Source organism: Alligator mississippiensis, chromosome 13, assembly GCF_030867095.1.
Source record: "Alligator mississippiensis isolate rAllMis1 chromosome 13, rAllMis1, whole genome shotgun sequence".
Lineage (NCBI taxonomy): Eukaryota > Metazoa > Chordata > Crocodylia > Alligatoridae > Alligator > Alligator mississippiensis.
The window spans coordinates 15,675,616-15,698,472 of NC_081836.1; the positions used below are offsets into that span (position 1 = coordinate 15,675,616).

The window sequence follows — 22,857 nt, forward strand, 5'->3', positions numbered from 1 at the left end:
TACAGTGGGGCAAGCAGCATCAGGGGCAGCAGGTTGTAGTGGGGCAGGCAGCAAGGGAGTCAAGCAGCTTAATCCCTGCCCCTTGCTGTCTGTTCCTCCCCACCATTTGACCCCCCGCCAGCTGCCTGCCTCCCCCCACAGTGACTATTCAACCCACGCCTGCTCCACATGGTGCCTGTTCCCCCTGCTGCCTGCCCCCCCTCACTTGCACCTCTCCTGTCTGCCCCCCTGGTACCTGCACCCCCTGAAACCTGCCCCTCCTTCCCATGCCTACGCTCTCAGGGAACCTGTCCCCCACCACTACTTTCCGCTCCTTCTGCCTGCCTCTCCCCTCTTGCCTGCTCCATGCACTCACCTCCTCTCCCCTCTCTCCCTCTCCTGCTGTCATTTACCTTCCCCTTGCAGCTCTGGCTCCAGCTGAGGCCCCTCTATGGCTGAGAGTAGCTGCCTCTGGCCCCAGCCTGGCCACACAGCAGCTTCAGCCCCAGAACCAGGGCCAGAGCTGATGGTGGCCCGGCTGGGCTCAGAGGTAGCATTGTGCTCCATTCTCCCTGCCCCTGACTGGATCAGGACCTCAGCCAGAGCTGGAGCAGTGAGTGGAAGGTAAAGGGGATGGTGGAAACAAAGGCAAGGGGGAGCAGAAGCTGCAAGGGGCAAGGTTGGTGGGGAGGGGTGGGCAGTGGCAGCATCTGCATTTTCTGCGCTCACCCTGGGGTTGGGTCAGTGTTGGAGATGCAGCTGTTGTCATCCTTCTGCCCCATTCGAATTTAAAATGAGGGGCTTTTTTCCCTATGCTGAATGGAGGGGAAAACCTCACTTTAGATTCAAGTAAATACCATATTGTGTTATTGATACGCTATCAGGCCCACCCCTTGTGCATATTTTAGCCTTCCACAAGGAGCTCACTGTTGTTTTCTGTTGCTCCAGATGCCTGTGTCATGTAGGTATCTGAGTAATGTTTTTTTTTCAGTCTTCCTTTAAACCTCCTCTCTCGCAACTCCTCCTTTCCCCACAAAATGAGAGACCTGGGAAACATAAATTCTCCTTTCATGCTTGTACATTTATATGTGGAAAAGTAATTATTTTGTTTTAAGTTCCTATTTGTTTGGACTGGCTAACCTCTTAATTAATCCTAATCCCTTCTTCCTGTGTCTTGAATAATAATAATATCAGAATTGTCTGGGATGATTAATGCCCCATGCTTTCCAGGTCCTGAGCTGAGTAAGATTTATAGAGCAATGTTTTCTGGTAGTTGGGATTTCCTTTCCTCTTTCTCCCTCCCCCTCCTCCCCCCCGGCCTTCTTTTTCCATTTTTGCATTGCACTCATTGGCATTTGCTTTTGTTTCTCAGGTGTAAATACTGTGACAGATCATTCAGTATTTCCTCTAACCTCCAGCGGCACGTCAGAAACATTCATAACAAGGAGAAGCCATTCAAATGTCACCTGTGTAACCGATGCTTTGGGCAGCAGACCAACCTAGACCGACACCTGAAGAAACACGAACATGAGAATGTTCCAGGTAGGAGACACTGTCATGTGCAGCCTTTATGAGAGGCAGTGGAAGGAGAGCCCTCTGGGACTTCACTCTTCCTGCAGCCTCACTCATTTCTTGCCAGTGAGTATCATCCTCAGGCAGCGAATGAAAAAGTTCACATCTTTGCTTCAGATACTACATTCCTAACAATGGAGAGAAGTACTGTTATCACAGCGTGTAACTCTCTCTTTCACACACACACATGCATGTAGTTGAACAAGAAAGCAGAGTTTTATTATTTAGTTAGCGGAAGAAGAAGAGATAGCAGCTCTGGATTCAGTTCTCAGCTCTCAGTTTAAAACTCTCTGTGACTTTTCCTTATCTCTCTACAAAGGAAAAAAAAGGCAGTGATAATACCGCATGCCTCAGAAGGGGCTTCTGAGGACACACTTACTAATGATGGTGAGATGTTCAGGAGCAATAGTGATAGGGGCCCAATAAGCATTTATCTAAAGAAATCTCTTTAATGCAAAAAAAAAGACTGTTAAGACATGGCTCTAACTTTAAAAGGCAGGTAGAATTTTCTTTGAAAAAGAAGAAAAAGAGGGGAAGGGAACCTACACAAATTAAATGTGTTTTAGCTCAGAAGAAATAGAAAGATAATTTTAGAGTGGATGCACCTTGGCAAGTGCATTTATTCTCTACACGCTAAATATTAACAAATGAATAATCTCCAGGCATTTTAAGTTAAGAAAAACCATAGTTACACTATTTTTAATTTTTGAAACTTCTCTGGTGTTTAAAGTCTCAATATACACTAAGTGATGTGTTGCATAAATATTCCTCCTGGACTGTCTGGGTAGCAGTTTTGGTAGTATCTGATTTGATAGTATCTGATTTTCTCCCCTGATTGCTCTCGTGTCCAGTGAGCCAGCACTCTGGAGTCATCACAAACCACCTTGGGACCAGTGCCTCCTCTCCAAACTCGGAATCCGACAACCATGCACTTTTAGACGAGAAAGAGGACTCGTATTTCTCTGAAATCAGAAATTTTATTGCAAATAGTGAGATGAATCAAGCATCAACTTTAGCAGATAAAAGGTAAATAAGCCAAAAAATCACATTACGGTACCCGTGAGATAACTGGCTGATTTATGGCAATATTTAGGACTTAAATACAGTGTGTAAAAACAATGATCTTACTATACCCTCAGTCTAGAAACTGTAGAAAGTAGTCACAATTCATGGAAACAACTAGTGGCAGTAGATCTGGGGAGAATGCAGCCTAGTGGCTGTTCCCTCTGTATCCTGCAGAGTGAACCCAAAAGGACTGTCTTGTAAAAACTTCATTTTTCCCTAACTAAAAAATCCAGTGGTGTTGACCTTCCACCTGACCTCACACATTTAATCCATCGCACTAAGGCTGGGAGATTATTGCCTAAGGAAACAGAAGCATGCAATCTGTTTGTGTCATTTCTAATTTGCCTGCTGTAATGGGTGGGAATATGGCATTATTGATGTCAACAAATCAAAACGTGTAGTGACCCAGGTATTCCCCATGCAAGTGTTTTTACTCTTCATGGATAGACATGAACCCATTTCTATGTTCCTTTGCTAAACCTGATCTTGGGCCCCTGTTTGGAAGCGTCTGTAGTCAGATGTCCCACTCCTTCCACCCAAACACTTTCCATATAAAAGAAAGTGTTCCCTCCTATAAAAAGGGCTTGATAATCGTCTAATTCATGGCAGAGGCTTAAAATTAACTGAGGTCTTGATCCACCAAAAATGTAGGGCTTCACAAAACCACCAACCTCTTCTTCACTATCCTTCACTGCCTTAATGTGGTCCTGTAGGATCGACTCGTGATTCCCCTCCTTCCCTACTATGGATTCTTTGGCCAAATCTAGACCTCTTTGAACACGATGCAGTTCCCCCAGTCTCCCTGGAATGTCAACTGCTCACAGTAGGTCTGCATTTTAGTCCTTTGACCTGCCCTTTCATTGTCTCCCCCTCTGAAAGTCACGCCATTTCAGACTAGCCCACTCTTGCATTGGATCCCACATACCCCTACAGTAGGTCTCCACCATCATGATCCTCCATTACATTAACAAGCTGAGAAATTGGGCAGATGCTGGATGTCTCTGCTATGTGTAGCTCTGAACTTCCCAGCTTGGCAGCCTTATGTTTCCGGCTGCCACCATAGCAACAATATCCTTTTGGAGTTTTGCATGGGGAATGCACCACTTAGCTTCACCCAGAGGGCTTGTAAAAGTGTTAAATTTAGATGCATTTTCATTTTTTTCCCAGGTCTGTGGCCTTCATTTCAGGCCTGAATCAAAGATAAAACAATACCATCATAAATAGACTCCATACAAGAGTTTTTGTTTAGGTTGCACGCTCAGAAATAAAACAGGGGAAAAAAGTTTACTGCCATTTCCTGGGGGAAATTCAGAATCTTTTAACTTTGTGCCTGATGTAGACAAAAAAATAGACAAGAAGAGAAGTCCTCAGCAGGCTGATATAATTGATCCACAGGGAGAATCAAATTTGAGCCTGTACCTTAAAGAAAATTGATCAAAATTCTCTAAAACAAACATGCTGCTGATGTGTTTAGACTAAGTGACAAGATCCAGGGCTTGGAAAACATCTGAGTTTCCCCTTAATTTTTTAAACCTTATTTTGACAGAGTGATATTTAATCTACAGAAAGACCCAAAAGGACATTCTGTGTTGTACAAATGTCACTCCACTCCAGGCCAGTTGTAATTATGTTTCTGCTACTCTGTTGTTTTCACAAATAGCCATGTAATGCTGATATCAAGTTTGAAGTGTTTGGGGGTTTTTTTGAACCAAAATGTTTCTATGGGAACTCTGCATAATGAGTATAACCAGTGCAATCCATATTAAACAAGAGTCTTCAAGGACATTCTTGATTTTAATATTCACTTTGTTGTGGAAACTTTCTGGATGATGAAGTTAAATTTGTATCATTCCATCTAGTATTATCTCAGTGCATTCAATTTATGCATCATTACAGTCGGGACATTAGTAATCTAACATGGGGTATTTAAGTTTTGCTGGCAGCTTAGATATCCCTTGTCCACATAGATTTAATTAGGAATAATAGCAAAAAAGGGAATTTAGTCTGGTCATTCAGGTTCACATTTAGGAAACTGCCTCTGTCTGACTGTAGAACTTTGTCCCTAAGGAAACTATTATTTTGGTCTGTACATCAAAAAGCACAAAGACATGACTCTTTCCCCACAAAATTTATAATCTTAAAAGGTGGAAATAAACATTGTCTCTAAAACCCAAACCAGACAAAATCTACTTTTAAGAAGCATCTAGGAATGGAGTATATTTGATTTATCTCATCAGCCCTTAGAAATGATAGCGAATGCTTTTTCATTGACCATACAAGAATGGATTATCTCACAAGTCTTTTCTGTCTCCAGCTGTTTGAAACCATAAATAACAAACGTAGAGTTAAATGCCTAAGTCCTGCATCCAAATGGAAGTATATTGCTGTACTCATCTGACATCTTGATAATCTTATCATCACACATTTCAGGCCAGAAATCCAAGACATAGATGGCAGCTCCCAATGTCATGGATTAGCAAGTGAGAAAGCAGAAGATGTGGATGATGAAGATGAAGAACTGGAAGAGGAAGATGATGACAGCCTGACAGGGAAATCGCAGGAGGAAACAGTATCGCCCACAACAGAGCCCCGAGGAACATTTGAGGATGAGGAGGATGAAGAGCCCACATCCCTCACCATGAGCTTTGACCATACCCGAAGGTGGGTTAGGCTATGTCCTCTGTAAAACACGCCCGGGTTTAATTTCTGGCCTTGTGTTGTTAACAGGTCATGAGCAGTATCACTTTATTTTTACACCATGACTCATACCTCCAGTTTGAGCACAGCATCCACCCTAGGTATTTCATTTTCACCATCATGGAAATCAGAAGGGGGAAATGCACTGAAAGGCAAAACTAATAAGTTACATACAAGGCCTGAAAAGGCGTGTGCCAGGAAGGTAAATAGTTAGCACCTGACGAAAAGGAGCCTGCTCAAAATTTGCATGAATTCTTCTTTCTGCACAGCAGATAAAGTCTGTTTTCAGAACACTTGTCAGGGAGAAGGCAGTGCCAGGTGTGGATGATAGGAGCATGCAAACTGTCAGGTTTTCCAGCGTACCATCCATCTTATTTACAGCAAAATGGCAGTATCTTATTATCTTGGTACCTGAGGCACAGAATTGATTTCAGTGGAGACAGTGGGGTCACTCTTATCTGGGCTGAGTGAATGTGTCCCCATGCTCTTGTTTCATTTTTGTGTCCATGTGTGCTCTGTATCCTATCTGTATCCGCCACCAAACAGACCTCTTCAGGAGAAATATCTTAAAATGTAATCAAAATATTGAAAGGAAAGGAGACCTATGCTGCTTCTCTTCTGTTTTGTTCCACTTCTGAGGTTGAAAATGCAAAGCTTTGTAAGCCAAGATAGCTGACTGCCTGCTTCAGAAGAGTGTATGTTAAAATGTATACTGCAAGGCAGAAAAGTGTGAAAGGATAATTTTACGTTGGAAAACACAGCAAAATATAGTTGTTTGACTACACAGAAAGTGAAGGGACTCTCTTTCCTTTTGATTGCTTAACGACTTGCATTTCACACTCATTGCATCTGTGAGCTGGCATGTTGAAGTCCATTCAGGGTGTGGTCCAGTGAACAGGGCAGAGAGAAAGGAGTTAGGGGATGAAACCTTTACCCTGGCTCTGCCACCGATTTGTTTCTGTGTGACTTTCCACTGAAACCCGTATTTTCAGGAAAGACTCTTTTGGATGCCCAGGTTTGGAGTGCCCAAGTGACCACGACTCCCATTGACTATGACCAGTATTGTCAGGACTTGCAAAAATCAGGTCCTAAGAATCTAACTTTGTATCATAAATTGAGTATTAAAAATGCAAGTCCACTTCCAAAGATGTGGGCCTTAGCTTGCCTGGTGCCATAGTTCTCATCTGCAAATTAATGATGCTTTGTTATCTGCTGATGCAAAGTGCTGTAGTATTCAAAGTGTTTCCAATTAAATATGCTATAACTCGTGGAGACTGGAGCAGCAGCTACACGTAAGCTATTGTTGATTCCCCACATTTTTTTCAGGAATAGATAAAAACCATACTTCTATGCACAGGGAATCTGAATGAAAATGGTCTCCACACTGAACGACAGAACACGTGCTTGCACTAATGCTTGCAGTGTAGGTGCATAACCATGCTTTCTGTTTTTAGTTTGCTCCCAGCATCATGTGTTGTTTTCTTGTCTGTTTGTCTGTCTGTTCATGCATGTGGCTTGTGGGAACCCCATGTTATGTGCATGCAGGCGCTGAGTTAGCAATACTCACATTGGCTAGACTGTAAACGGCGCGATGAGCTAACAACAGGTCAACCCCTTCCCCTGGTCATTGGTACAGGTGTATTGAGGAGGACGAAGCCGGCTTGTTAGATTTGGAGCAGATGCCGAATTTTGGGAAGGGGCTGGATCTTCGCAAAGCAGCCGAGGAAGCATTTGAAGTTAAAGATGTGTTTAATTCCACCTTAGACTCTGAGACAATAAAACAGACTCTGTACAGGCAGGCTAAAAACCAGGTAGGTATATGACAGAACATTTCACCTAGCTTGCCACCAGCATTGCCATGGGAGTAGTGATCAGCAGTGTGTTCCTTGAGCTAGGTTGGTTTTCTCTCTGCGCTGAGTTGGAATTCTGATGGTCGCTAATTTGGGAACTGCGTCTGCTTGCAGCCATGTCGCAGTCCAGAAGAAACAGGAGTGGGACTGTTAACTTAGGCCTCATATAATCAGCCTCATTGACTATCAACCCTGTAGAGTGAATATGAGTTGTGTGGAGATAGAGGGGCATCAATTGATCTTTCTGTATATAAATGTATATAGAAAGGTGAGAATTACAAGCTTTCAGCCAACTCATCCACTGATATATTTTGGAATAGCTCCAGCTAAGGAACTGTCCTATTGAAACCAGTAAAGTATAACAGAATTTAACAATAGGGACAACAAATCTAATGAATAATAGCTTTTCTAGACTTTCTTGGAGAGTTGCATCAATCCAAGCAGAAAATGCAACTTTCTTATGCATTAGGCATTATCTTGATCCCTGTACTGATTGCTCCTATTGAAAAGAACTTCAAACCGAAACTCTGCCTCACTAGCAATAAGCCATGAACCATACAGACACAAACAAGAACCAAGCCCAGCTTTCTGTCAAAACTCAAATGGCATCCCAATGTATCTTGAAGTCTGAGAGACTTTGAAGAACTCATATTTAAAGAAAAGCGGTATGTTCTGTGCTCCCTGATTTCACTTGAAGCAAAAATGCTGCTCAAGTCTCTAGTCTCTTGATACTTGCACCTTATCCAAACAGAAAAAGGTCTTACCAGGAAGCTATTCTGAGTTATCTAGCCCAATTCCTCGAATGAAGGGCACGTTTTGAGATAAGCCTCAGAGAAAGTGTCTGACTGAAACTTCAACTTTTTGCCCTCAATCTGTCCTTCTGAACTGCATAAAACAAACCGATGAAGTTTCAATATTTCCCTTCAATACTAATGCAGATTTGAGCATACTTAACAGAGTGTCTGCTTCAGGTTTCATTTGGCACAATCAGCTACTGCACTTGGATTTCCTTTTTGAGCTCCAAGGAACAGGATTTGCAGTGACGGCTAGCTTAAATGACCAGCCAGTATAGCTGCTAAATTCAGTCACGTAATAGAGATAGGACTTTTACTAAGGTCAGACAGAATTGTACTGGACACCCTAAAGGTACTTTATTGTGGTTACTTAAGCTTCAGACAAGAAAAGGCACTGCCTCCTGGAAGTGGTTGAAATGGTCTTCACTGTGGATTTAGATGCATTTAATGGGGTTTGGCATACGAAGGAGGGAGATCACTTCTTTTCTGATAAAGCGCGTTTAAAGTTTCAAACAAGGCACTTGCATGCCCTCTGTTTGTGTCTTTTTACTAATATGCTGACTCTACTAACTATCTTGGGACACCTGTTTTTTTTTCTTTTTTTCACTGCAATGGTAGGTGTGATGTGTGATTCTTTTTAGAAACAGTTTTGTAGAATGGGAGATGGAAGACATACCACGTATTGAGAGGCAGGGTCACTCAAATAGTTTCAGATTCTCTGATGCGCATATGTTAAATGCAGGTAGTGTAGTAAAAAAACATTTAATCAGCAAAGCATGGCAGTCTTATTGTTCAGTTCATTCTGTTTGGCTTTCTCTGTAGCAATTTAAATAGGCACATGTTTCAAAGGGTTGGGTTGGAGTTCTGTTTACTACAATGATGATGATTATGATTAAGTTTGTTTTACAACCACAACTAGGGATGACTGTGCTAAACATTGCAGACATGTGGAGGAAAAACACTGTGCTGCCCGGAAGAACTTGCAGTCCTGGTCCTCTATCCCACAAAGACTGATGCATATATAGCTCCTTAATGTTATGGGTGGCTCTGCTCAGTTTCACATCCCCATCATGTAAAATTCCAGGTGTGCATAAGTCTTTGAAGGATTGGGACTTAAGTGTTAACAATGCAAAAAGTGGATAAGACAAGCAAGTAACAAAGAGGGGAAGGTCTAGGGAACAGTAAAGCAAACCACTTATCATGCCATAACCAGAAGCCCCAGCTTATTTCTTCTCACATTTTCACAAGGTAGCCCTAGAGTAAAGCACACAAGCATGGACTTGGGACCCTACTAACATACCTGCAAATACTGCACACATATATACCCTGTTCCCTCTGCACAAGCCACAAGTCCATCCAGACCTAGCAGAGTTGCTCGGCAGATTAAATAGATGCCATATACAAAGCTCCTGTTCTCTAAGCCATACCCTGACCTTTGCTGTGGCATAGCTGAACCTCATCTAAATTTATACTCTTACCTGTCCACAGAAACTCCCAAGAGCCAGTTTTTCATGGCAAGGAATTCCTGTCATGTACATGCATGTGTCCTGTCTTACCACACAGTTATACTGATCATGACCCTACATGGGAGTGTGAGAGTGCTGGGGGCTTGTGCTCCAAAACTTAGTCCCTGTTGAGGTCTGTGCCACTATAGCAAGACTGTATGTGAGCTGGCAGGGGGGCACCATGCTACAGCGCAGCTTTATACTTTGGCAGTCACATGCACTATGATATATGCATTTTTGAAAACTGTGTCAAGGAAGTGGGCCAAAGTGCTGGCTCCTGGAGATATTCCCTGGGAGGAGTTATGTCCCATAGGAGAGGGGTCTGGTAGTATATGTTAGGATTTGTTATCAAGTGCCAGGCCCTGGCACAGAGGTGGGGGTTTGAGGAGACAGAGAAAGGTGGCAGGTTTGCCTGTCTAGGCCCATTGCTGCCTCTTAAACTCTATGGCAAAATCCAAATAGTTTGTGGGAGGACAAGAACTGATTGATAGACAGGGCTGCCAGCCCACAGCAATGCTGTCTGCCTGTTTGGCGTTCTGGAATGTAAATAGTTAAATGAGACTGTACTTCCCCTGGGTGAGTCCAGGATGTCCTGAGTATGAGTCACCCATTTATCCACCTGTGTTTTCCTTCTCTAGGCTTATGCAATGATGATGTCCCTTTCTGAGAATGCTCCCCTCCACACTTCTTCCCAGAATTCTCTGGATGCTTGGTTGAACATGGCAGGAGCAGCTTCAGAGTCGGGGACCTTTAACCCCATTAACCACCTCTGAGAGGTCGAGAAGGCACTGGGTCAGAGTCCAAGTGAGGCAGCCGCGGTGCTGTGATTGCCCTATCAGAAATTCCAGCAAGCAGAAGATGGATCCCAGGGCCTCGGGCAGTCAGCTGGGGAAAGAAACCTGTCATGTGTGATCTGCAGCTCCTGAATTTTTATCTCTCTGCAGCTGTTCAGTTCAAACGTGTCGGAACAAAACTCTCCAAACCGGATAGCCCTGAAGCTGCCCTAGGACCCCACCATCGCTAAGGATAGTGTTAACAAGACGGGAATTGCATTGGTGCAATCAAATATTGGCCCCCTCAGAGTTGCAAGACAATACCGCTGAGCCAGCTAGAGTCTCCTTCTAAACTCACACTTGAAACCATGTGACTCTCCACCATCCATTCAGTTCAGTTGACTAACTGTAACAAGGAAAACATGAAACTAGATCACATCCGTCCCTGGTGTAATTCTAAATGTGGTTACTGGAATTATACCAAGGAAGGGCAAAGTTGGGCCCATTTTATTTAACTTGCCTCTTTTAAAGAGATTGAAATTCTGCATCTGCACAGATTTCCACCCTCCCCTCTGCACGTCCGCCATCATCCCCAAGAGAACATATACATGCAAGGCAAAATGGTGCAGTGAATCTGCAATGCAGGCAATCGGGATCCCCTACAGCTGGGATCATTTCTGCCAGGAGTGTTGCTGGAGCTGGGGACTTATCTGCATCAGACAAAACGGTGGACTGTGCCTTGTGAGCTCTGCCCTGGAAAACCCACCCCTCTGTCACTTCTCCCAGAGGGTCTTAAGAATGAGGCCCCTGCAGTATTGGTGGGAGCCTGGATTTTGGCAGAAACTTCTGCCCCATGCCCTCATGTTGGTTTGTTGGTGGTTGCTTATGCACAGCACCCTGCCATAATTTGGCCCATCATTTTGATAAGATGCCTAAAATTTCTTGGCTTTTAGTAAGCTTATGAGTACAGATCTACTTAAACAAGTGGCTAAGAAAATGTATCATCTTTCTGAATCTAAATCTATTTGCAAATTTTTTTACGGATGATTTTAAATTGCTCAGAAGTCTCAGCTTTTTGGCTGACACAAAACAGCCTCCAGGAATATTGCAGCGTGTCTGTGCTATTTCCGCGTTGTGATAGCCACCTGGTATTTTAGCTGGTATTTTATAGGTAAAACTAAACTTGAAAATAATTATGACAAGGGGGGGTTGAAACATGACAAGGAATTACATTGGCAACACTGATGATGCTTGTGGCTTACGTTTGAGAAATTCCTAGGTATTTTATCATAGAATTAGGGTTCCCTCTGGCCTGAAACTTTAAGTGACAGCAAGGGTGCCACAAACTTGCCCATTCAATGTGCTGTATCAGCGACTTGCTAAGGTCCTCGAGGTGCACTGATGACCCCGTTGCTTAAATCCTTCATTCAAAGCCCATTGGTGTCGATAGGAGTTTTCCCATTGACTTCAGTGGACTCTGGGCCAGGCCACTTCTGAGTATTTGCAGAACTGGGTCACTAGCCAACTTCTGAGGAACTACTCACAATAGTAAATGCATCTGCTGGTCAGTGTTTATAAATTTGCTCCCTGCCCTGGTATTATCTGTAACAGAACAGACTGCAGCTGCTATGCTATTGAACATGGAGAAGGAGATTGCTGGAGCAGAGGTCCCTGCATGCTGTGCTTCATCTTGAGGTAGCTGCTCAGGTTAAGATGGAACATTGTATTCTGGGGCCTGCAATCTTAGTGGGCCACACTTCAAGACATGAGGCTGGGTTTTAGCATGCCAGGAGCCTCTGTTGGATGGCTCATGGCGCTGTGCTTTGTGTGCCTCTTGGGTAAAAGGAATGAAAGGCTCATTAGCAGTATCAAATTATTCTCCCCGTTCACTCAGAGGGGGACATCTCTCCTGCATGTCTCTCCAAGTCACCGCATATAAGTGCCGAAAGCTCCGAATCCAATAGCGATATGTAACTAACTCCCCTATTTCAAATGTTTGCACAAAGCTCTTGGCAAGTGTAGCCCAAGAACTGACAATGTCAGGAGAAACCAGTCTCTAGGAGTCAGATGGAACATTCCTAACCCTGGCACATCTGCCTATGGTATAACATAACAGTACTTCCCATTCACTTGGGCTTTAAATTATTCCCATAGGGGCCAATTTAAAATAATAATTAATTGTTCTGTTCCTGATGGAATTTACCTTAATCTGTATATAACTTGTAAGTTTTTCTAATTCTTTTCTTATTTTATTTCTTCCTTAACAGTATTTTTTGCATTAGATATCATTATTGTGAAGAAATAATGTTAATATAAGTATGTAGTGAAGGACCAAAATTGTGTAATTAAGGTTGTATGTTGTATGATTGATAACCAGGGAGTAGGAAGATATTTTTATGTGCCAAATGACCCTAAATAATCCTGCTGTTCTTGCTGCCGATTTTCCAGACAATCATGTATTTTGTTAAATTTGAGTTTCAATTACATTTGCATTTAGAATAAGTGTTCTATTTATTTCTTTTATTTTGTTTGTTTGGGGGAAAAATATCATAACCAGAAAAAAACCTCCCCAAATGCCCTTAATAGGACAAAATAATCAAAACTCAAAAAAGCAAGGAGAAGTGTAAATAAAAACAACTGTGAAAATCCATATTGTGGCCAGGATGCCATACAATGCAAATGTGCCATATGTTAAAAACTAATCAATGCTTATTTATATAAAAGAGCAGAAGAAAAATCCTGCCAGTATAATTTTTGTTTTAAATATAAACAATCTACACTTTGTACATACCTGGAACACGAATCTAGAAGTGTAGATGGGTAGTTGCAGGATAACACTGATTCCATTAGAGTTTATAGCCATTTGCAAAAGCACCAGGTCTAATTACTAGAACTAAAAGGTTATTCTTCTGAAAAGAACTCCATAGTCTATAGCAAGGCTGTCACCCACATAGGGTTGGTTTAATCTTTGCTCTGAAAAACAAGTATACCTTAAAAGGACCTTCCCAGGTGAGAACCTCAAATCTGTAGACACTTACATACATGTAACTGTACTCACATGAGTAGCTTGGCAGGAGTACTTATGTGATCATCTCTAGGACCGGGCTTTAGAGTCTCTCATTCCTGTGATCAGCAGCGGGCACTATAAAGCCCTAACTTGGCAAAACACCTAAGTGTGTAACTAACTTTAAACTTAGAAGTAAATCAATCCCTGTTCAGTTAAAGTACTTAAGCATGTGCCTAAATCCTTGTGAAGTCAATGGGACTATTCATGTGCTTAAAGGTAAGCATGTGCTCTCATTCCTTTCTGGATTGGGGCCAGAGTGCTCTGCCACTTGTAGGATCAAGTGCAAAGGGCAAGAGTCCTTTGGTGTTTTGTTTGCAAGTCACTGACACCAGTTCTCCTTAGCTTTGCTCCTCCTTATGAGGGGATGACAGGGCAGCCAGGTGTCTCCAAATGAGCACAGAGGCTGTAACAGAAGTGTTACACAGGCCTTTTTTGTCTTCCTTCCAGGGTACAAACTCAGCCCTGCTGTTGTTTGCATTGCTTCTTCAGAAGAAGAATGTAGGAAAAGCTCTGAACTCTGCGTCCCTTTTCCCTTAGCCTCTACAAAGGAGGCTGTGCCATCCCTGCTTGCACTGAGCAGTCCTGCTGATCTTCTGATCACTGTGAGCAGGGGCTGACACACTCTTTGCCCTTCTTTACAACAATGAAAGATCTTTTAAAATCATAAAATCATTTCTTTTTTTTCTTTTCAGTTTCCTGTTACTTAAAAAAAATATTCCTATAGCTGGTCTCTCTGCCAATGTTAGGATCCAGACTTCTCTAAACCGGTTCTGATGACCTGTTTTAGGGTTTTTTTTCAGTAACGTAACAAACACAATGCTTAGTTGAGTTTATATTTATCTGTTAACCCCTCATTCAATTGCACTTAAAATGTGTTCCAATTTGTAGCTGATATTTGTTTTTTTCAGGTTTTTTAATCTTACTTTGAAGGATGTTTCCTGAGACTTGCTTATGTTTAGAATAAATAGAGACAAGACGGAGCCTACCATCAGAATTGAAATGATTTTTAAGCACTAGCCATGAGAAAAACCTGGGTCCCTAGTTTCAGTTGCATGTGGAGCAGTGCAGCTCAAATATACCCTGCACCACTAATGCATTAGGCTCAGGAAGCAATGCCATCGATGTGATATATAAGACTGTGTAGTTAGAGCAAATGCAGCTTGGTATTTCTTTGAAATCAAGGGTACCATCATAGATGTGATCCTGGCCACCAACTATTGGGGAGCAGGCACTATTGCGTTAATCTGTTTTTGCAGCTCCAGTAGGTAACCACACTGCCACCATAGCAAAGGGAGGGAATAGGATGCATTACATCACAAGGGATGAGCCAACAAATCAATCAGCAGCTGAGGCCATGGACAAGCCTCTGGCTGTGCCAAATTGTTCCGTACTGCTGAAATGGAACTGCATGTTGATGGGCCCTTCCTTCTGTTATAGCTACTTTGAATGTAGATACTTTATAAATGAGCTAAATATAAGCGTTAAAAAGTGGTTTACTGTCCTTGCTGCTCCTTTGTGTTGCTCACTCAGATATCAGCCTTCGAAATAATGATGTCGGTCATGGGATTGGTGCAGTGTGTGCCCAGAGCAATGCTGTTGCTGTGCTACTTGGTATTCCAGTACATCCAGGTTGAATGCATCCACTTGTTGCTGGATGTACCAGATGTGTCCAAGATTTGTTGTTAGATGCACCAGGTATGTTTCTGTAGAGGATACCTGCTGGGCTCCTGCAGGCTTCAGGTGCCTACTTCCAAATGCACCGGCTGCGTCCTATGTTCCATTGATTTCAAGGAAAAATTACTGCTGCTTAGACCACAACAGGTGTGATGACAGTGTGCTAGCAACAAGCAAAACAAAACAGGGTTAACAGCCACACATGAGCTGAATTTGCGATGCTGCGTTCGAGGCAAAATACAAAGTTATGATTTCTGTCCTGCTTCAAACTGATTAGCAGAACTTTTCAATTTCCCCCAAATCAGCACTTAGAATTTCAATAGACTTACTGAAAACTGCTTCTCTCTCATTTTATATGAAGCATTAATAAAAGCACTTGCACAATGACATATTAACATGTTTAGACTCTAAGCATCAAAGCACTGGACTGTGAGCCCCCTTCAGCCCCTCCAGCCTACTTCAATCTACTGACTTACATTCAATTTTTATGTGCTGTATTTTTGTATGTGTGTGGCAGGGGAAGGGGGAAGCATCATGGTGTAGAAACCTGCACTTTGCTGCCCATTTAAAAATGGGCAGGGAGTGAAACAGTCTGCTCAGATCTGTGCTGGTAACATGAGGGCAAAAACTTTGCCCCTAAATGGTCAGTAGTGTTTTTCACCAAGCCATGAAACTGTTTCTCCATAGTGTTGAGTGATACTGTGATTAAAATGTTATTGAATTATTCCAAGATTTCTTTTGTCTTTATTCTGTCATTGATTCCTATTACCACTTTTGGAAAAAAGAAAGAAAAAGATAGAAAAAAAAGGCAGCTCTGATTTCCAAATGTGCAATTCACATGTGAACAAAGTAATTTTGAAGATGTTTCTCAATGTATTTTACATTCTCATTGCTCTCTTGAAAGCAAGAGATGTTCTGCCCTGATGTCATTTCCAGCCTGCAGAAGATGTAATTTAAAACATATATATATTGTGCTTGCAAGAATCATAGATCCGTGCATCCTATGTCATTCTTTCTCCCATTGTTACAATACAGATTTGATTTAGTTTTTTTCTTTTCCTTTAGGACTGTATAGTGTTTTTTTTTTAAAAAAAAAATCAATTGTAAATGTCTGGTTTTCATAAAATGTTTAAAAAACATTGAGAAAGAGGATGGTGCTTGTTCCATATCATTCTTGATTGTATATTGCTTCTGTTATGTTTATAAGTAAACTGTGCATGACTTGTGTTTAGCAGTCATTATTGTGTCTGTTTGTGAAATTTTTATTAAAAAGAAAAAAAATTCCGTAGATGCACTTATTGTATATGTGATTAGGTTTTGCGTCCAAGGCTAGAAGCCTTGAACTGCCAAGGAGGAAAAAAAAAAGAAAAAGAGGTGGCAGTTATTAATTAATATGAAATCGCTTTGTTGGGAGCATAATGAAATAAAAAGAAATGAAGTGTAGAAAATAATTAAAAAAGCGATTTTACAAATTTCATTTTGATGCTTGTGATAAAAGACAAATGTACTTGTGTAGAGAAATTCCTTTAAAATAATGACTAGGAAAGCTGATTTTGAGGTTAATGCTGTAGAATAGGAATGTATACCAAATGTAATCTTTCCAATGCTACAATGAATTTATACATGAGATTGATATGCAATAAACCTGTGTGCTTTTCTAAGCCATGGCCCTGAGAGTTTTCTTGGGCAAAGCGCAGTGCCACACATGAGAAGGGGGATGCTTGGAAATAGTTTGGTGATCGGGCCTGGGTTTTGTAATGCTTTTATATTAAGGAAAAGTGTTATGGAAACGTTGTTTTAATTTGTGAAAGATAACATCCACCCTCCCTGTCCCTCCCACCCTATGCTGTTTGGTTGCTGGATTCAAGGGCAAAGCAGCTCTGTAACTCCCTCCACTGCATGTGACATGTCACATCAACAAAGAGAATCAGTCCTCCAGTGCTCACCATACCACATTAAGGGCTTCAAAGGAGCAGCAGAGCAGCAGTGCTACTCCCCATGGGAGGACAATGAGTACCATGCTGAGGTTGGGGAAGCACCTAACCATCTGCAGCATTTGTGGCAGTACTCACACCACAAACTTACTTGTCAGTTGTCAAGTACTTGTGGCCAGTTGAACAGCAAGCGCCCTAAGTTGGCAGGAGACTGACAGATAAGTATGGTAGAATGACTTCAATGAGCCTACTTCGTCTCCGCAGGGGCTTAGCTAACTAATATTTCACTTGTCTTAATCTGAAATGCAGTGAGTGATCTTTTGAGCAGATCTTCTGGAGGTTTGGAGAAAGATAAAAAAGGTAAAACAAGCATCTCGCCCTCTTCCCTTGAGTCTGCTCCATGGTCTGGCAATGGCCATGGCCAATGCCACCAAATGTCCCAGCCTTGAGAGGAGGCACTTTTTTTATTATAAAATTCTGACTGGTGGGGGAGGCTATCATGGGACAAAAGGAAGAGGAGATTTTGGGGAGGAGGTATGATTATAGGGGAAGAATCTGTGAGCTGTTTAAGTAGGTTAAGCATATTTTCTCCGTAGCACTATGAGCAGAGCATTAGAGAACTATCTAGTGATAGCCGTCAGATGTTTCAGCGGGGGCACTGGGAGCAAAAATGACTTGAAAGCAGGGTCTTTGAACTAATGATGTGAATTTCAAAACTGATGAATGGTCTGTGCTTCAAAAAGTCATTCATAGTGATCAAATGATGGTATCCAACATACAACATAATAGCACTTCCCTGGAGTTTGCCATATAAGGGTTGCAGTCTTCGCTGAATTCTGAGTTGAAATCCTCTGCATCTCTGTGGAGGCTGGCAACCTCTCTCCTTATTAGCCCTGGAGGGGAAGGGGGGAAAAAAGAATCTACTGGCTAAGAAAGCTCTGATAATAGAGCGATTGTCAGGCAGGCCTTAGAGGGAAGAGAACAGAGACTTTTAAGAGAATATTGCTGACAAGTGGACTTTGTCGTCCAGAAAGCACGTGAGCCTCACCATAAACCAGCCAGAAAAAGGCCCCATTTTTAGGAAAGGGAGAGGAAAAAAAATCAACAGGAGGGGAAGAGGATGTCAAGGAAAGCTCTGTTCCCAGGGAAATGTATGTTGTCAAGTGGTGTAGATCCACACGGTATTGTGGACCATAGTCAGGTTTTACTGAAAAATTGGGCCAGCTACTTTGGATGTGGATAACCTCATATTTTGTCACAAACCCTGAAACACCTTTTTAATTGTGGGAGGCATGCACAGCATTTGAGATCCATGCTTTCTCTGTGGGTTGCAAGGTGTTGATTAGGCCTGTCATAAGAAGGGGCCCCTGCCTCCCAGATCTTACAATCTCAGCCAGTGAGACAGGCAGGCGGTGGAAGGAAAAGTGTGCAGTCAGATGTGTAACATCAGTAGCATCACCCAGGAGCAGTATGGTAAGAGAAATACTTGTGAAGGGTGTGCACTTCAGGGAGACAAGTCATGGGCTTCTCCTATAACACAAGATTAACTGTCCTGCTCACAGTTCAAGGCCACACCATCTGAGCTGGATCCCTCAACCAGGACTCTCAGCCCTAATCACCAGACCATGCTTCCTCTTCAGTCATCTTGACCCACCATTTTGCTTTGTCTAAGCATCTCTCATTTGTAGACAAATACTCATACAACAAATGCCTTCCTCCCACCTCCTGCCTGTCTCATCTGCTAAGATTGTAAGCACTGTTGGTCCTTTGCAAAAGGTGACCTTCACTTGGGAAAAAACAGGATGACAGCAATGATGTGTAAGCTTGAACAGCCATTACCCCTGAGATCGCCCTGATCATTACAGGACAAGCTGTAAGTGATTTTGCACTCCTGGCCATGAGGATAACAGAAACCCAATAGTTTGTTCCCCTCTTCTTTTTTTATAGATGGGAGAATATGACACCTGACAGTCATCTAGCACTTATCCAAACCCCACAGACCTACCCAGGATCTTGCAAGAGAAGTTCTATCTTGTGAGGCTTCTGGTCCCTTCTCATTGACAGCTGGACATGACAGACTATGGTAACATCAACTCCCACTTTACCAAGTGCTTCCACATCCAGAGGAAGTGTAGAGAAGGTGCAGAAGTACTGTGTAAGGATAATGAGAAATGGGCAAGGGTGAACTAAATTTTATTCAATTCGTGATAGACAAAGGTCGTCCTGGGTCTGATTCTGTATCTTTGCACACACAGGGCTCTTTGGAACTAGGGATGCAAGCTGGGCCCATGTCTGAGAGGAATAGCTCTTGAAAGCTGAATAAAGTCCTTATCAACCTCTCAAACCTCCCAGTCATATCAGCTTGATCAAGCTTCCTTGGCAACAGTGGCACTTCTGGATGCCAGGACCATACTTTTTGTATTACTAGAGATGGGCTAAAGAACCCGTCTCAGAAACGTTAACAGACAGACATGCCCTGTTCAGTCACTCGCTACCCCCACCACTATCACCAAACAAAGCGAAGACATAAAGTTTCTGTCAACAGGCTTGCTAATGGCCCACTGTATCATGTTAAGGTCACTGCAAAGACATTTCCTGGAGACAGCCCAAGGGGGGAAGATGCCCATATGAATATTGGTGCTATGTAATAGGTCAGGAAAATAATGAAGAAAAAGATCTGCAATGAAAAGCTCAGTTGTTGTGGGTACGATAACGCCCACGTCAAATTCCTTCTCAGTGCAATCCTCATCACAAAGGAAAATGCCCCTTCCCACAGCAGCTTGTGCCCATGGACAGCAGAGCCTGGTCAGTGATCTCATTAAGGGACAACGGGGCAACTTCCAAAGGTAAGGAACCAGGCCTGCTGCGGTGACCCACGCCAGCAGGCCAATCACAGCCTACCCTCAACTCCTCCACAGTTATGCTTTCTCCTTTCCCAGCTCAGCAAAATGCAAGGATGCAGAGGCATTCATGAAGATTTGTATTACAAAAATAATTTAAGGTTAATTGAACAACAAGAAATGGTTTTGGATTCAGGTTAGGATCCAGGCTGGGTTGAAAGTGTGGCTCTGCTTTTATTCTATTTCCCCCAGACTGGCACACCAAGATGTAGAAGCAACATGCAGAAATTGCTGAGGAACCAGCTGCAAATGACTGCCCTGAGAGACCCAGACTGGGGGCTTCAGGGGAAATGACAGGAGTCACAGACACTGACGCTGCTGCTCAGAGGGGCGGGAGGCAGGTGGCAGTGAGGGAACAGAAGCTGCACCTTAGATCGGAGGTGCTCCAAGTGCTAAGGCAGATGTCGGGTTCCTGTCTGGCACCACAGGTGCCCCAGTGATGGGTGCCATGGATGAGAAGGCACAAGCTCAATCAGCCTGTGTTATTATCTGACTGGCCTGTCCCTGCCTATGGGGTGCACTAGCTCCAGAAAATGCTGTTGTCCAGCTGTAGTGCATGTGTCCTAGGGCTGCAGCCGGCCTTCGAGTATCACGACAGAGTGACCCGAGCCACCCAGCTAAGTCTCCCCCACCAACAGCATCAGGGCTGTTGTGCCAGGGCCAAGCATGCCCTGTGCAGGCAGAGCCTCAGGTGGGGGTTACACGACGGAGTTAGCACCTGTGCGAAGGGAGGCAGGGAGCTTCCGAGCTGGGCTGCATGTGCCATGCGAGTGACACCAGGGGGTGGGCTGGCAGCGTGGCACAGAGCAGTGCTGCCCTGACAAACCTCAGCCCCATGCACGTGGAGCGACAGTGCCCTCCATGGCCTGGCCAGAGCAGGCACCACGAGGGTGCTGCAGGCTGAGGTGCTGGCTATAGCCCAGCGCCTGGGGGTGCCACCTCACATTGCAAGCACTGCTCCAGCTGCGGCCACTGAGGGAGGGAAGCTTCGGCTGGCGGTGGGGAGTGGGGCTTCCTGTTGCCTGCTGAGCCAGGAGTTCAAGCCCCGCTCTCAGCTTGGGCTGGAGCCCACTCCTTCCCTCTGCTAGGATGGGTGTGCGTGCTGGGCCACTGGCTCCCCTGGCAGAGGCCTCTTCCTTGAGCGGCTGCGAGGGCACCGACAGGGCAGCCGCAGCTCAGTGAAGCTGTCTGGAAGGCAGCCGCTGGGCCACTGCACAAAGCCTTTGGGCCAGGCCCCTGCCTCACTGCAGACGGGCCCCTCCCACAGTACATGTGCACACCCGTACACTCCAGGTGCACAGACAGGAGCCGTGCAAAGCAGAGGGGTGTCAGGGACCCCTTCAGGAGGTGAGCTCTAGGCCAGCTGGCCTGTGCTTCATGGGAGCACCCGGGGCAGGAGTGGGGCTATAATTAAGCTTGTCCTTAAGAATGTGGGCCCTGGGTGGGGGTCCCAAAGACCTTGGCCCGGGAAAACAGCGGGTCAGCACAGTCCTAGAGCTCACAAAATGAAATGAGGGGGTAGGGAGTTCAAAACTAACAAAAGGAAGTTCTTGCTCACATTATGTGTGATTCAGGTGTGGAGCTGCTAACCCAGAGGTGGTGGAAGATCACAGTTCAGCCACATTCAAAAAGGGATTGGAGGATGTGGGGAGAGCAGTGGATGTGATATACCTTGACTTTAGCTCAGCTTTTGATATGGTCTCCTGCAGCATTCTTGCAAGCAAGTCCAGGTTGGATGAATGGATGTAAGGTGGATAGAAAACTGGCTGGATCGTTGGTCTCAAAGGGTAGTGATCAATAGCTCGGTCTAGTTGGCAGCTGGTATCAAGTAGAGTGACCCAGGGGTTGGTCTGGTTTTGTTCAACATATTCATCAATGACCTGGAAGATGGGATGGAGTGCATCCTCAGCAAGTTTCCAGGTGACTCCATGCTGCGGGGAGTAGTAGATACGCTGGAGGGCAGGGCTAGGATTCAGAGAGACCTAGACAAATTAGAGGACTGAACCAAACAAAGTCTCATGAGGCTCAATAAGGAGAAGTGCAAAGTCCTGTACTTAGGATGGAACAATCCCATGCACCAGTACAGGCTGGGGACTAATGGCCTAAGCAGCAGCTCCACAGAAAAGGGCCTGGGGGTTACAGTGGACAATGAGCTGGATGAGAGTCAACAGTGTGTCCTTGTTGCCAAGAAGGCTAATGACATCTTGAGCTGCACTGGTAGGAACACTGCCAGCAGATTGGGGGAAGTGATTATCCCCCTCTATTCAGCACTGGTGAGGCCACATCTGGAATATTGTATCCAGTTTTTGTCCCCCCTCCACTGAAAGGATGTAGACTAGGGGCGGGCAAAATACACCCTGCAAGGTAGATCTGGCCCATCAACTGATTGCCCGGCAGGTGGGACTGTTTCCGCCACAATGGGCAGGTGGGACTGCTTCTGCCCAGTGCTGATGCAATGGCATCAGTTGTGGACCCAGGCAGATGCCCTAGTCCCTCCTGCTGGTAGTGTCCACAGCTGGTGCTGCTGCCTGCCCAGGGTTGCTTCCACCACGTCAGATGGGTGCTGGAGTAAACTGCGGACACAACTGGCAGGTTCCAGGTTGAGGCAAGGATTGGGGCATGCTGCAACTCTAGGTGGGATTGGGATTGGGGCATGCTGCGGCTTTGGGTGCAATGGGAATCAGGGTGTGCTGCAACTCTGGGTGGGATTGGGGCATGCTGCAGCTCTGAGTGGAGTGGGGATTGGGGCATGCTGCAACTCTGGGCAGGACCGGGATTGGGGCGTGCTGCAGCTGTGGGTGGGGTGAGGATTGGGGTGTGCTGCAGCTCTGGGTGGGGTGAGGATTGGGGTGGGATGGGGATTGGGGTGTGCTGCAGCTCTGGGTGGGGTGAGGATTGGGGTGGGATGGGGATTGGGGTGTGCTGCAGCTCTGGGTGGGGTGAGGATTGGGGTGGGATGGGGATTGGGGTGTGCTGCAGCTCTGGGTGGGGTGAGGATTGGGGTGGGATGGGGATTGGGGTGTGCTGCAGCTCTGGGTGGGGTGGGG

General features: G+C 44.5%; 1 protein-coding gene across 6 annotated transcripts in view; it reads left to right on the plus strand.

The window, feature by feature from the left end:
• Window positions 1-16,637, plus strand: part of PRDM16 (PR/SET domain 16) — a 465,190-nt gene extending 448,553 nt beyond the window's left edge. For 5 of the 6 annotated variants that reach the window (XM_019493858.2, XM_019493859.2, XM_059716429.1 and 2 more), the window contains 5 exons: window positions 1,352-1,521; window positions 2,403-2,577; window positions 5,047-5,277; window positions 6,950-7,124; window positions 10,101-16,637. In XM_019493858.2, coding sequence (XP_019349403.1) covers window positions 1,352-1,521; window positions 2,403-2,577; window positions 5,047-5,277; window positions 6,950-7,124; window positions 10,101-10,235 — 886 coding nt within the window. In that variant the 3' untranslated portion in view covers window positions 10,236-16,637. The remainder of the gene's footprint in view (window positions 1-1,351; window positions 1,522-2,402; window positions 2,578-5,046; window positions 5,278-6,949; window positions 7,125-10,100) is intronic. The other variant, XM_059716432.1, reaches the window with a different exon arrangement.
• Window positions 16,638-22,857: the final 6,220 nt, after the last annotated feature.